General features: G+C 34.3%; 2 protein-coding genes across 5 annotated transcripts; one reads left to right on the top strand and one right to left on the bottom strand.

Annotated features, from left to right (window-relative positions):
* Positions 1-1,756: 1,756 nt before the first annotated feature.
* LOC142533355 (dolichyl-diphosphooligosaccharide--protein glycosyltransferase subunit DAD1) lies at positions 1,757-5,400 on the top strand. 4 transcript variants are annotated; one of them, XM_075640095.1, is made up of 6 exons: positions 1,757-1,878; positions 3,092-3,200; positions 3,331-3,378; positions 4,530-4,617; positions 4,816-4,859; positions 4,925-5,400. In XM_075640095.1, the coding sequence occupies exons 2-6, from the start codon at positions 3,114-3,116 to the stop codon at positions 5,006-5,008; spliced, it is 351 nt and encodes a 116-aa protein (XP_075496210.1). In that variant the 5' UTR covers positions 1,757-1,878; positions 3,092-3,113; the 3' UTR covers positions 5,009-5,400. The 4 variants fall into 4 exon arrangements, with proteins under 4 accessions (XP_075496210.1, XP_075496209.1, XP_075496212.1 ...); XM_075640094.1 differs by having other exon boundaries at positions 1,774-1,883; XM_075640097.1 differs by having other exon boundaries at positions 1,802-1,869.
* Positions 5,401-5,980: 580 nt separating this feature from the next.
* LOC142532758 (E3 ubiquitin-protein ligase WAV3-like) lies at positions 5,981-9,698 on the bottom strand. Its single transcript, XM_075639184.1, has 2 exons — positions 9,046-9,698; positions 5,981-8,325 (listed from the first exon to the last, which is right to left on the bottom strand). The coding sequence occupies exons 1-2, from the start codon at positions 9,274-9,276 to the stop codon at positions 6,388-6,390; spliced, it is 2,169 nt and encodes a 722-aa protein (XP_075495299.1). The 5' UTR covers positions 9,277-9,698; the 3' UTR covers positions 5,981-6,387.
* Positions 9,699-13,654: the final 3,956 nt, after the last annotated feature.

Genomic DNA, 13,654 nt, shown 5'->3' with positions numbered 1-13,654 from the left:
TTCATCTCCTCACTCATTTCCTTAAACAAAACACAAATCAGATCCGATAGATTGCCCCGACTCTGCTCACTCGATTCACCCAGATCGCATCATTGTTCATCGTCTTTCTCGAATTTTAAAATTTTGAAGTTACTTACCCTTATGTTATCCACATAGATCTTTCGATTAAGTTGTGATCGCCTTAATATATATTTTATTATTTCATCTTATGAATCAAGCGGTGCTTAAATATCAAAGAAAATAAAATTGTACGTATTTGAAACTTTTTTATTTAATATTTTTATATAGTTAGGTGTTCATTATCATAATTGATTTATCTTTTAAAAAAAGAATTTATTTTCCGCAAAATATAATAGTATCCAGTACTACATGTGCATGTGATATAATTATTCAAAGGTTGAGTTAATAAATCCAATCATAATGTAAAAACGCACCCGACTTGTTAGACATTTATTTATGCATAATATAAATATAAATGGAATGCATTTACATGAAATAAAATTTAGTTTTTCGATGTAAAAAGAAGAGTTTCCCAATATTTAACGTGAATTAATTTCACATGGGACATTTTGCCCCATACGTGCACGTGGGTTGGTTCGTAAAATAAGGTAAATCGAACTTGCAATGCCGCAAAATGATTTTTGGATTTTTTTGTTCCACGTGGTAAAAATTAAAATGAGTTTATAATAAATTATAAAGATTTCTATAGTAATTTGAATTAATTATTTCGTAAAGCGAATATGAATACGATGTATTTGATATAAAGGGTCATGTTTATTTAAAAGTGAACCAGACACTAAATTCTTTCGAACATTATACACATACAACACAATGTTGAGAGTCGGTTATTTCCCAGATGTTATATTCAAGATCATTGTCCATGTCTCTTGATATATGAGGTAATATAGTTATTCATAAATAGTTTTTCACAATTCTCTTATTTATGCAGAGTTGCAAATATGTCTTTATATGAACAAATATGACGAGCGACACCAGTATCGTTCCATCACTAGTCTTGGATTCGAGTTAATCATATTCACTTCAGAAATGACATCGCAAAGATTCATATTCGAAATCTCTTTAGATATGTCTTCCACGAGATTAGCCTCACGGTTCATTTTCAACTTCTTGAATTAGGAAGACTTGTGATCTAGATCACCACAATTGTAGCACTTACTCGAAAACTTTTTCTTGAACATATATTTCTTAGATCCCAAGTTGGAACCTCCACCCATAAATTTATTTTCCATCGATTTTTGTCTGTGCTCGACAATATTGGCATCAGCCATATCAGGATTGAGAAACCTTCTTAGATACCTTGTTGTTTTCTTCACTACGAAGCCTGACAACCAGTTCCCCCAATTTATCTCCTTTTATTTGTGCTTTAGATAATTTTTGAAATCAATCTAAGCCGGATAAAAGCTTTTCAATGATAGCCGCAATTTGGAAAGTTTCATTCGGCACCATGCCGGATCACTTGAAGTTCCTAAACTTGTCTGATCATCATTTTAGAGTCGAACATCTTGCAGTCCAAGAATCCACCGACTATAAATTTCTAGGCAAATTATATTATATTATATCAATTTATATAACTGTTATAGAATTTGACACTGGAAAATTAAAAAAAAAATATTTTAAATTCATACTCGATCACATATTTTCAATAATAATAATTATTATTACTATTGAAAAGCAACAAGACCATAATAGGCCTAAAGCCCAAAGTAGAATAAATTTTTTTGACCGGGCTGACACACTAAAAGGGCCCAATTAGAAAATTCGTTGTTTACTTCATGATATCCAATTAGAAGTCACTCCCAGTCAAATCTCCCCGGCTAGCTGGTGCGTCGTCCGCCGCTGAGATCTGCCGTACGACTCGTGAGGTCTTTCTTCTTCTAATTTCCCGTTGATTTCAAACTGTAAATGTCGATTACGGGTTAGTGATTAAGAATCGAGGATGGTTTCGGGCTATATGTGTAAATTATACTTCAAAATGGTTTTTATTTGAGTTTTCAAGACTTTGTTTTTCATCTCCGATCCGAGGTGTAGCAATAGATCTCTGATCTCATTTCTCACCCTTCAGTGTTATCTATTTCTGTGTCCTAATATTCAGTGATTCGTTGATTCTTAATATCTTGTGTCTCACTGTTTATGAACGCCCCCACCCCACTGTCTGTTTCGGCTTTTTTATTCACTTGTTGTAGAGTAGGTGGTCGTGGGTTGCAGGGAAAATAATTTATTTCCTTGACTTTTTGGAGATTAATTCTCTCGATTGTTTCATTATTTAGTGAATGCTTGTTGCAATTGATTACTCGAGGTTCTTGCCAGCCTCGGATGAAAGATTGTAGCTTCAGATTTTGTTTTGGACGCTTTGGAGATCGTATGAGATAAATTTAGTTATTTTGACAAACTAAATCCCCCATTGGTTGTCCACGGAAGTTTTATTCTTACAGTCACTACGCGTGGAATTTTCTCTATGATCCCAAATCCACGTTTCCATCTTCCTTTTCTTGCTGTGATATGGTTGCTGTCAATTATTTTTTTATATTTTCTCGTCAAAGCTTATGTATTTACCAAACCTTTAGCTATTTTTCAAGAAAACGTTGATTCCAATCATTCATGGTTACCAACCTCTATAATATTTGGGAAGATAAGGCAGTGATCACAGCGAATAAAATACCTATTTTTTCTCAGAGAAGTAACAATAAGGTATTACTTTAAGCTGCATTGACCTCGATGTAGTTGATATTTAATCCGAGGAAACATGGCTATGATTACATCAAAAGCTTAATGGGTGGGATGTGTATTTGTTGATTGATATTGCCTGTGTCAGTTATTTTGCGCTACACAAGTTTTCAAAAAAGCTATGAAGATTGGACCTTGAGCTAGAGCCACAAAATTGATACTTATGTTGATTAATTTCAAACATAATGATCCAAGCTCGAGCTCATTTAGTCAAACTCCAAATAAAACGTAGCAAGTGATTTATAATTTGAGCTTGAGCCTGATTTTAAGAATGTTAGTAAATTTTTGAATTGACCATATTCTTGACATTCAAAATTCCACATGCCCCATTGTTGCATTCACGCAGATATAAATTAAGAGTGTAGAAGATGGGGAAATCGGCAGCTACAAACGATGCCCGAGCTCTTTTTCGATCTCTTCTATCTGCATACTCAGCTACGCCCGCCAACCTGAAGGTGCTCTCTCTCTCTATATATATATATATCTCTTTTTATAACAATCTGCCTTTACAACGATGTTGTATTTGCATATTTGAATATTTTTATTTAGAGAATCTATGAGTTATAGTACTATAACTATTTACAGATCATCGACATCTACATTGTGTTCGCAGTCGCCACTGCTGTGATTCAGGTGACATTTCGTGTTCGTATATAAATTTATGTCCGGTATTTGAATTTTGAGAAGCTTTATTAAATCTTGTAGATTTCATGACTGACCACCCGTGATTGGAAGTGGTATTTTATTCATGAACTTATTTGTGTCTAGCTTTTCAATCAGTGTTGATTGATAAGGTTGTTACAGCCTCTTGATTTATGATCACCTCAGAAATTGGAGCATCTGTGAGAATTAATCTAAAAGATTTATTCGTGCTGGTGTTTTTGGCAATTTTGTGGTCAAATGGTTAGTAGTGATTAAAAGCCATCACTCAACTGCTCTTCAAGCCATAATCTGACAGTTTCTATAGAGTTTCTCAAATTTGGTAAATTTAGTTGGTGTTTGAAAAAATAATTAATAATGTGGAAAAGTAGAGAAAGTTTGTTTGGTACCAGATGTTATAGTTGCCCAAAACTAATCATATTAATTTTTTAATTTGATGTTCACTGAGTTGTGAGAACTGTTGATTTACTTAGAAAGCAGAATATAGTCTATCTTTTTTGTTAATTTATTAGTCCAAAGGTTTCTTGTATAATTTGGTGTTCGTACCTGACTTAGTAAAATTGCTTGTTTTGAATCCTAATTTGACTATTGGCCTTCAGGTCATAGTTACCTGCTTAATTTTTCATCTCTTGTTTACATTTTTCATGAGATCCCCGATTCCCAACTATGTTTATTGACCCTCTACTGGCATGGCTTGCTAATATTAATACACACAATGGTTACTTTTTCTAGCATAATCTTTGTAAGAAGATTCTTTTGTAGTCCTTGCCTAGCTGGTTTACTTGGCCATGTGGTCTGAAACAAGTCACATTGTCCTTTTTCTGGGATTAAAATTTTTTTTGGATGCAACGTGCTCATATTAGATATAAAAAAAAAAAATCGCTACAACTGGCTCCATGTAAGAAGCGTTGTGTGTGCAACGTAATCATACTAAGGAATCCATCGAAAGAGTCACACGTTAATATCCTTTAATTACATCGTAATATTTGATGTCTGATTCTTCACTTCTGCATTTCCTCATGGAAAACATCGTCATCACATTTCTGTTTATCTGGTTTGTCTATCATTTCCCACTTCCAATAAGGAAGAAAGCCGTCACTCTATTTTGTGGATTCTGATTTTAGGTGGTTTACATGGCTGTTGTCGGATCATTCCCATTCAACTCCTTTCTTTCTGGTGTGCTTTCATGTGTAGGAACTGCAGTCCTTGCCGGTAAGTTGAACTTGCTGCGTCCTTTTTATTGCATTAGATTTACTAGTTTTTGGGTAACCTTGGTGTGTGATTTTGGGACTTGCGTGAATTTACATGGGTCCCCACAGTTCAAATACCAACTCTCCTGCTCCCCATGCTGATACGTATATCAACATTTAAGGAGATGTACAACTGACTGTTGGCATTTTCTGGTAACAGTTAGTCTTCGAATTCAAGTGAACAAAGAAAACAAGGAATTCAAGGTAAAATCTCTCAAGAAACGCTCCTCTTTCATTTCCATTATTTACACTCTGTCTGAAACTTGCAGGATTTACCTCCAGAACGGGCTTTTGCTGATTTTGTACTCTGTAACTTGGTACTTCATCTGGTGATCATGAACTTCCTAGGATAATTATAGGTTCACTGAAATCCCTATACTTTACAGTTGCCTGCAATACTGAGCTAGATTTTCCTACTTATAGTCTGGGAAACGTCTTCCATGGAACGTTTTTCCGATTCTGGATCCATTCTGCCTTTGGTCGGGGACGGTTTTAGTTTTGACTTTACTGAGGATTTTAGAAATATGGAGCGTCATTTCTTATTCGGTGTTCTATTTAACCCTGTACAAGAGAAGGATTAAAATTATATGGCATGTTTTTGTGAAATTTCAAAAATCCCGTCGGCAGGAAAAACTCAGTGGATCAATTTTTTTTCTTTTTTTTGTTCCTCTCTCGAGCATATTTTACCCTGAGTCGGGTTGTGTTGAGCGTTATGTTTTGATAAACAATAGTCGCTTGGACTCAACCAGGGTCTTTATCGACTCTAAATTGTTGAAAACAAAAAGAAAAAAAAAAGTAACAATTACAGTAAATCTTCATGTTTTTAATATTGTACGCATGACAAGTAGAACTATCATTGTCCGTTCATCTCATCAATACGCTTTACATAAAGAGTGATGATTGTGTTGATTCAAATGATTTGCACGAACAAGTAAATATATCATATAAAAATCCAACTACTGGAAACCTCCAGCTGCGGAAGACATGGTTAAGGGCAATTTTTTTTTTTTTTTTATAGAAAACAAAAATTCGATCGGTGTAAACTTTGGAACCCGTCTCTGCGTACACAAGTTGTGGGTACTAATAATCGACTCGGCTGTTTCCTGTCAGCTTATAGCAGAGACACTATTACATTCTTGTATCTATCTTAGCATGCTGTTGATTAGCATTTTCGTGACAATTTGGCTACCATTTGACGGTAGTGAAATTTTTGGGTACTTGTTGATTTTGATGAAATGATTGTTGGATCGTTCGTCTCACTCTCGATCTACACACCGAAATATCATATATTTATCATACAAAAAGCACACTATATTAATTACTAGTATCTTATCAGCTCTTTTTTCAAATCACATTGCAAGGTAAACCATGCAATGACTCACATTGCAGTGTTTCTTATGATCAATACAATGATATGCATCCTCACAAATACCAACTAGAACCCATTTATCTCATAAAACGTATGTCCTTGTATCATCTACATCACACCCCAATGACGACACGACAAACAAAAAAGCTGTGAACTAATTCCCATATTTACCCCAATATATATTACATTCTACAACGTTTATTTCTTTACACAAGTAGAGCACAAAAAGTAAGACGGACAAAAATATCCTTGGTTTCCTACCAGACCCACCCAAAACAAGACCCAAAGAGCCACATATGAGACTAAGAAAAGCCTGACACTTTAGGGATGCTTAGCAGTGATTGACGAACGCTTCCCATGGCATTACCTTGGTTTTGGTTGTGCTGCAAATGACCACGATGGTCGTAGAATCCTTTGGGTCGAAGGGCTAGCCAACAATGTAGCCTGAGAACGAGTAAGCATTTCTACCATTGATGGGGTTTGATAAGCCTGGAGTAGGGTCGAACCATTTGTAGAATCACCTCTAGCTGTTGCTCGTTGCCAGGAATGAGAGCTCAATCCTGACAGAATATATGCCCTTCCTGATGCCTCATACACATGTCTACTAGCCATTCTCTCTTGCATTTCTTTAAGCTCGGCATCAAGAGCAACACACAGCTTGTCTTGAGATTTAGCTGATGCAGTTTCTGACAAAGCTTTTCGGCAGTTCTCAAGCATAGAGACAGCACCAGTCAAATCCCCACTTTCAGCTGCAGTTCGTGCTTGTGCCATTGCTTCTGCCGCTTGGACCCTGTTTTGCTGCCTTTCCACTTCAATTGTGACGTTCTCTTGTATGACAGCTTCAGTTCTCTTGATTCTGACTTCTTCACCTTCCAAGGTCATCATTTCTTTGGTCAAGGGGTCAGTGTACGTACACATTACCCTCAGCAATGATGTTTCGTTGCTTGACACCTCAGCAGGGACATTTATTGAAACGAGAAAGTCTCTCTCCTCATCAGCGCATAGATCTCCGATGTCAATACTTCCAGTATGTTTATTGGGCAACACACGGTGAGGGTAGCTTCCAGCTTTTAGAGAGTCAAGATAGATTCTTGGGTCCACAGAATCTATCTTTACCTGCAAATTTTTTACCAAGACGCTCAAAAGACCACCAATGCACTGTGCAAAAGCATCCTGGATAACCCCTTCAGTTTCGATAAAAGAAAACGTCCCTCCGGTAATCTCAGCAATTGAATGCATTGATGATGCATCATGATCAGCACCAAAGCCAAATGTATGAACTGGAATCTTGAAACCTGAGCTCTCTTCATGGAGAAGAGATGAAGGAAGGAGCAACTCGTAATTTGGTTGATTTTGATTGCCATCGCCATTAGTAACTGTATATGTATCCTGCCCATCAGATAATAGTATTATACTGGCAACTGGGTTCTTTTCTCTTCGGTCTTCCATTATTTTGGCCCCCTTTCTCAAACCGTCAGCAATGTTCGTTCCTCCATTGGCAACCAGAGAATTAACAGCTTGAAGGGCAAGCTGCCGCCCTGTTTCAGACATCCTACGAAGAGGAAATAGGCGTCTAGCCGTTGAAGAGAAGGCAGTGACTGCCAATCTATCACTTGGACCAAGATTCTGAATCACAAAACCCATTGCCCGTTTTAGCAAGGCAAGCTTCGTACCTGCCATACTACCACTAATGTCAAGAACCGTGACAAGATCAACCGAAGCACGAGGTGTGTGAGATATTTGGGGCAAATAAGCATCGTTCTTGCCAAAATTGAGCCAACTATTTGAACAAGGAGCTTTAATATGAACTAAGACGGTAAAGCTTTCAAAAGCACTTGACTGTGGAGCTGCTGGAACTTCTGTGTATGTTTTAATTGACACTTTTGTTAGAACATCACTATATATGGGACGCTTGTTTGATGTGTTTTTCTCAGAAGAATGAATTTCATGATCAAGTGCCTCGTCATCATTGAGGAGTGATGGCTCAAGGGCCTGGAACAATGGCCCAACATGTCGTGTGGAATTGGAACGACGCAGTGGCAACCGGCGGAGAACTGTCATTGCAACATTATTCTGGGGCCAGTCTACTGGATTTACTCTCGCTTTTCCCACCCGTGTGTCTAAGTTGAGGCCTCGTACAGGAATTTCTTTCCACTTTGCTCTGCAGACTGGGCAAATTAGGTTCCCATGTTTCACATTTGAAGCGATGCAGTGAAAGTGAAAGGAATGTGAACATTCCGCAGTAAATATAGCATGGCCATCCCCACGTCTCATTGATGCCAAACATATAGAGCAGGTCTTCTGGAAAGTGGAAAAAAAATTTGGATGAGACCCGTTACGATGAATAAAGGCATTTTATAAACATATCTAAAGAAACAATTACTAATTTCAGTTCCAAATACAATACCAAACAATAGAATCCATTTAGAGAACTGATTTTTAATACACGGATTGTGCAACAACCAGAGGTTGTATCAGATTAACTTCAGATCACGTACAAATCAATGGTGAAGAACAACTAATTGGAACTTCAGAATTCCTTGCTGCTATTCCCAAGATCGAAACTTAAAACATAGGTTTTTAAATATGTCACACAATTCAAAATAACATGACAAAAGACATGATCTTTCTGTCTTTGTTGAAAACCAAATGGTCTTGGACTTGTGTATTATCTCCTGCACAATCACTCGCAACCAACACCGCCTAAATGCAGCAACGTGGAAAAAATCACATAGAAATCAGTCTCGCGAAGGGCTCAAAGACTTCGGTTGACCCAAATTTTCCATTCTTTCAGTTACCTATACGTCAATCTACACAATCCCTCCCATTTAACTACAAATTCTTTATAATATCAGCAATCAAATACAAATACAGCAAGAAACGTAAGACGTTGAGATGTAAACCTCCACCCCAACACACACACACACACACACACACAGAGAGAAAACATACCAACACAAGAATTTACACAATCTTATAAAAAATTAAAGAAACAAAATAATCCACAGAAACTAGCCAAACCTTAGAAGAAGATCTACTCAAGCTCTTGGAAAACCTCAGCCTATTCGAACTTGGCGTAGATGGCGCAGTGGCCCAGTCTCCTGGAGGCGACAGCAAGGCGGCGTCCGACCGCCTCTCAGACGGCGGTGGAAAATCTTCATCATCATCATTGTCAGCTACATGATTTCTCGAACTATAAACACACATATTCAATCCAAGGGCTAGCTTTACTTTCCTCCAATTACTCCCCATTACAAATTATAATAGAATGCACAGCACAACCCAGTAAAACAAGGCAATCCAAGCCCAAAAGTGAAACTTTTCAAGAAAAACGATGACAAAGGCAAGCACCTGAAACGGAATTACCCTAAACAAACACTGAAAATAGAAAATCACAGAAACGAAAGAAATGGCTGGTTCTTAGAATGGGATTCGCCTAAAAAAAGCATTAAAATATAAAATAACTCGAAACGAGGAAGAACAAAAAAAGTGGGTCGAACTTTTCCACGCTTTCTGAAGAAAATAACACCCATGTAGCTATATAACAAAGATCGAAGGGGAGTGGATCTTGGGCTTGCTGGTGATGCAAAAGTAAGGAAAAGCGGCGGGGGGCGCGTGGGGTTGAAGTTGAATAACATCCATATCCAAGAAATGAAATCAACGAGCTGACCTTTGCTGTTTTAGCTTTGTTGCGACTTTTATTTGATTGCGGTGTGTGGACCTGATTTTGACCTTGCATATGCTTTTTCTCTTACAAGTCTCTTTCATTTTAAATTCGTAATTTACAATAAAATTAGATGATGTTATAATTTTTACGAGATCATCTCACGTATAGATTTTACCGAGTTTTTTTTTTTCTCTAACTTTGGTTAACCATTTTTTTAAAAAAAAGACATCCCCAAATACACTTAGAAATGTCATTTTTAAAAATCAAATGGTTGATCAAATTTATTTTCCTAACTTTATCTGATTTTTCTGATACAAATTAAATCACAAGTGCTATGTGTGCTTTGTGGCTTAATATTTTTAATAAGTCTCTTATGACACGATATCACGAATCTTTATCTGTGAAACGAGTCAACCCTACCGATATTCTTAACATAAAAAGTAATACTCTTAACATAAAAAGTAATATTTTTTCATGGATGACCTAAATAAGAGATCCGTCTCATAAAATACGATCCGTGACCGTATCATACAAGTTTGTGGCTTAATATTTTATTGATCGCCCACTTATCTGATTAATATTACATTCCATATCTTCCAAGTGGATTGTGAAATAATTCTACACAAGAAATGCTCACTTTCATCATCACATGGTGGAAAAATGGGTTATATATTTTTTCAAGCTTCATCAGATTTCATTAGTTCGTGACACTAGACGCATTTATGGAGTGAACAGAAAGATTTTTTTTAATCGATTAAATAAATAAATTTAAAATCACAGTATAATTAACAGAGCTTAAATTTTATGATTTTATGTATTTGTATTGTTGAAATTATTTATTGGTTTTGGTCGAAATTTCATTGGAACCATTTTTCTATTTTGTGAAAGTTGCTATGATGGAGTTGCTTCACACGTGCACATCATCACACTAATGACCATTTTCTTTATCGAGTGGTCAAAAGTAATAATGAATATGTTTGTTTTTTCAGTGTAACGTTGTTCACAGAAATTTGTGTGAGACGATCTCACATGTTGTATTTTGTGAGACATATCTCTTATTTGGATAATCCATGAAAATTTATTACTTTTTATGCTAAGAGTATTACTTTTTATTGTAAATATCGGTAGGATTGACCCGTCTCATAGATAAAGATTCGTGAGACCGTCTCACAAGAGACCTACTCCATGTTGTTTACGTTAGACTGGGAAACATGATTCTTTTCTACGTTTGAATCTAGTTACATGTATGAATTAATATAATGTAGTATCAATAGGTGAAGGTGATAAAATTAATAAAATGCTAATGATATTCTGAATCCCAACTCGATCTCGAACTTGAACTCAATCAATTTTTCGGCTTAAAGGATAATATATTAAGTCGAGATTGTAGGATGATCGATTTGAAACAAAAGTTATAGATTGGCTTGGCCAAGTTAAAATTAGCTCTGGCGCAAAAACTTGGTTAATTTTTTGTTTGGCTTATTTGTCAATAAAGATAGCACAATCTTCACCTTCACCGAGAATCGAGTTTCATCACGGAACTCATATTTGATCGAACTATGCCGCACTTGTTAATTCATAATTGTAATATCCGAAGTAAACATCACAATTTATTGATTTAATAACTGTGAGATTAATAATAATTAATGATTTTAAAAAAAATGATATATGACATATTTTGGTCATATGAAGTCTTAATGATTTGAAATTTTCATTCACAAAAAGTTTCAACAGAGAGGTGGAAAGAAAAAGAAAGAACGTGGTTTTGATTTTCTTTTCGATCTTGCGACTTATCGGTTATCCAATTGAAGAACCGACGAATCGCCCATCTAATAGCCATTCGGCTTTAACATTCTTACCGATTGGGTATAGGTAGTTTACGGAAAAATGTTTTCAGTTTTGGGATCGTTGACACGAGGTCTTCGATTTGATGTATAAAGTTTATATTTTTTGTGATGTTTGAAATTCGTTGATTTCTAAAATAAATCCGATAGATTGTTAAATCATACAGAAATTGAATATTGTTGAATATTGTATGATTTTAACAAAGAAAAGAATATTATAATGATGTTGTTTTGAATTATTCCTAATTTATTATAATTAGTGATTCTAATCGTTCAATTGAAACTGGAGAGTTGTTTGTCAGTTATTATTAATTCTGATTATATATTCGAAGTCTACAAAGTATATGCTATCCGTTGATATGAAATTTTTGTAGTTCACAGATGTTTGTATATAGCCTATTATTTGAAGTTAATTGATTAAGGTGTCTTTGATGTTAGTACTGTGAATTAAATACACCGAAATATTAATGGTTGAACGATGAAGATATATAATCGAGTTTTATATTTTGTTGAATTAATTGTCATTGGGTTATTTGATTTTGTGCATATTGAAAGGATATCAAAAAACTTGAAAAAGGTTCACAACCATTCATAAAACAGGCCTTCGGGCATTGGGGTGCAACTTTCTGTGTTCCCTTTTTTGGCCACCCTAGCGCCTCTCTCACTGTCTGGGAACTCCTCGTGCAGCTGTTGGAGTGCTAATTTTTCCTCCAACTTTTCGTTTGGTGTTTTTATATTCTTCTTTGCTTGATTTCAATTCATTAAACCTAAATTTCAACAAACAATTCTTTCCTTGATACCTGAAAGTTGAATGAAATTATGCTGACATATTCAATAAAGTTGATGTGAGAAATAACAATAATGAAATAAAAATCTATTCTATCTATATCTATATAAATATATGAATGTGAATTGTGAATTTATATAAATATCCTTACCTTCATTTTCTTTTTCATATATTCTTTTAATAATAATCATTAATACATTTTTATTTTTAAATTTAAAATTTACATAAATTAATACATGTTTTCTTTTTCATATATTTTTTTAATAATAATCTATATCTATATAAATATATGAATGTGAATTGTGAATCTAAATATATCTACAATTCACATTCGAGATCAAATTCACAGAAAATCACTATCATAATGTTATAAATTGTTAGTATTACGAACATTAAGGTAATAATGAGAAGACGAATAGAGATGAGTGTGATTAAATTAAATTAAATTATTAATAAATATTAAGGTCATATAACACATTTTTTCCCATTTAGAATGTAGATATATTTAGATTACTTATGTATCAACAAAAATACGTGATTGATAGAAAATATTTGTATGTAAGTGATTTAATTGCAAACATTTAAGTTATTTAATCAATTTTCAATATATGATGCTAAATACATATTACTAAATAATATATTATCTATTAATCTATTAAATATATGACTTTCATTTGTGAGCTTACTATTATATTATTTTTTTTGTTTCACAATTTGTCATGTTAATGGTGTTATTTAAGTCATTTTTTATCTTAGTTTAATAAGATCATTAATAGTGTATTTAACTCAATCAAACTAATTTAATTTTAATTACTTAAATTTATACATTGCCAGTCAAATAATAATAGGAAGACAAAGGGAGATGAGTCGGATTGAATAAAAATAAATTATTAATAAATATTTAGTCAATTTTTTATAAATGATGCTAAATAAATATTACTAAATAATATGCTCCATTTGACCATTTTGTATTCTTGCAATGAGAGGATTTTTTTACCCTAGCGTTAACATGTTTGATTGTTATATGTCATTTGTATTGATCATGTAATTGTGTTTGGATTGTTTATGTGATTTGTTTGTTTGCACAAAGAAAAGAGAGAACAAAATCAAATATCCAACAAAAATGGTTATTTTTCAATTTTTTATTGTTGAGATATTTTGTTAATTTTTAAACACATAATGCATGTTTTCTGTTTGCTTAGATTACTTGGTTTGAAGTGACGTAGAAAATATTAAAAAAATTGAAATATTTCTTCGTTTTTACCTTATGTATCAGAATATCAAGAGATAATATTTTTTATTTATTGGGGCAATTGCAATTAGAGGAGTTTT

Source organism: Primulina tabacum, chromosome 18 (genome assembly GCF_025594145.1).
Source record: "Primulina tabacum isolate GXHZ01 chromosome 18, ASM2559414v2, whole genome shotgun sequence".
Taxonomy (NCBI): Eukaryota; Viridiplantae; Streptophyta; class Magnoliopsida; order Lamiales; family Gesneriaceae; genus Primulina; species Primulina tabacum.
Note: the sequence above shows the minus strand (reverse complement) of the source record. Positions and strands in the feature narration are given on the sequence as shown.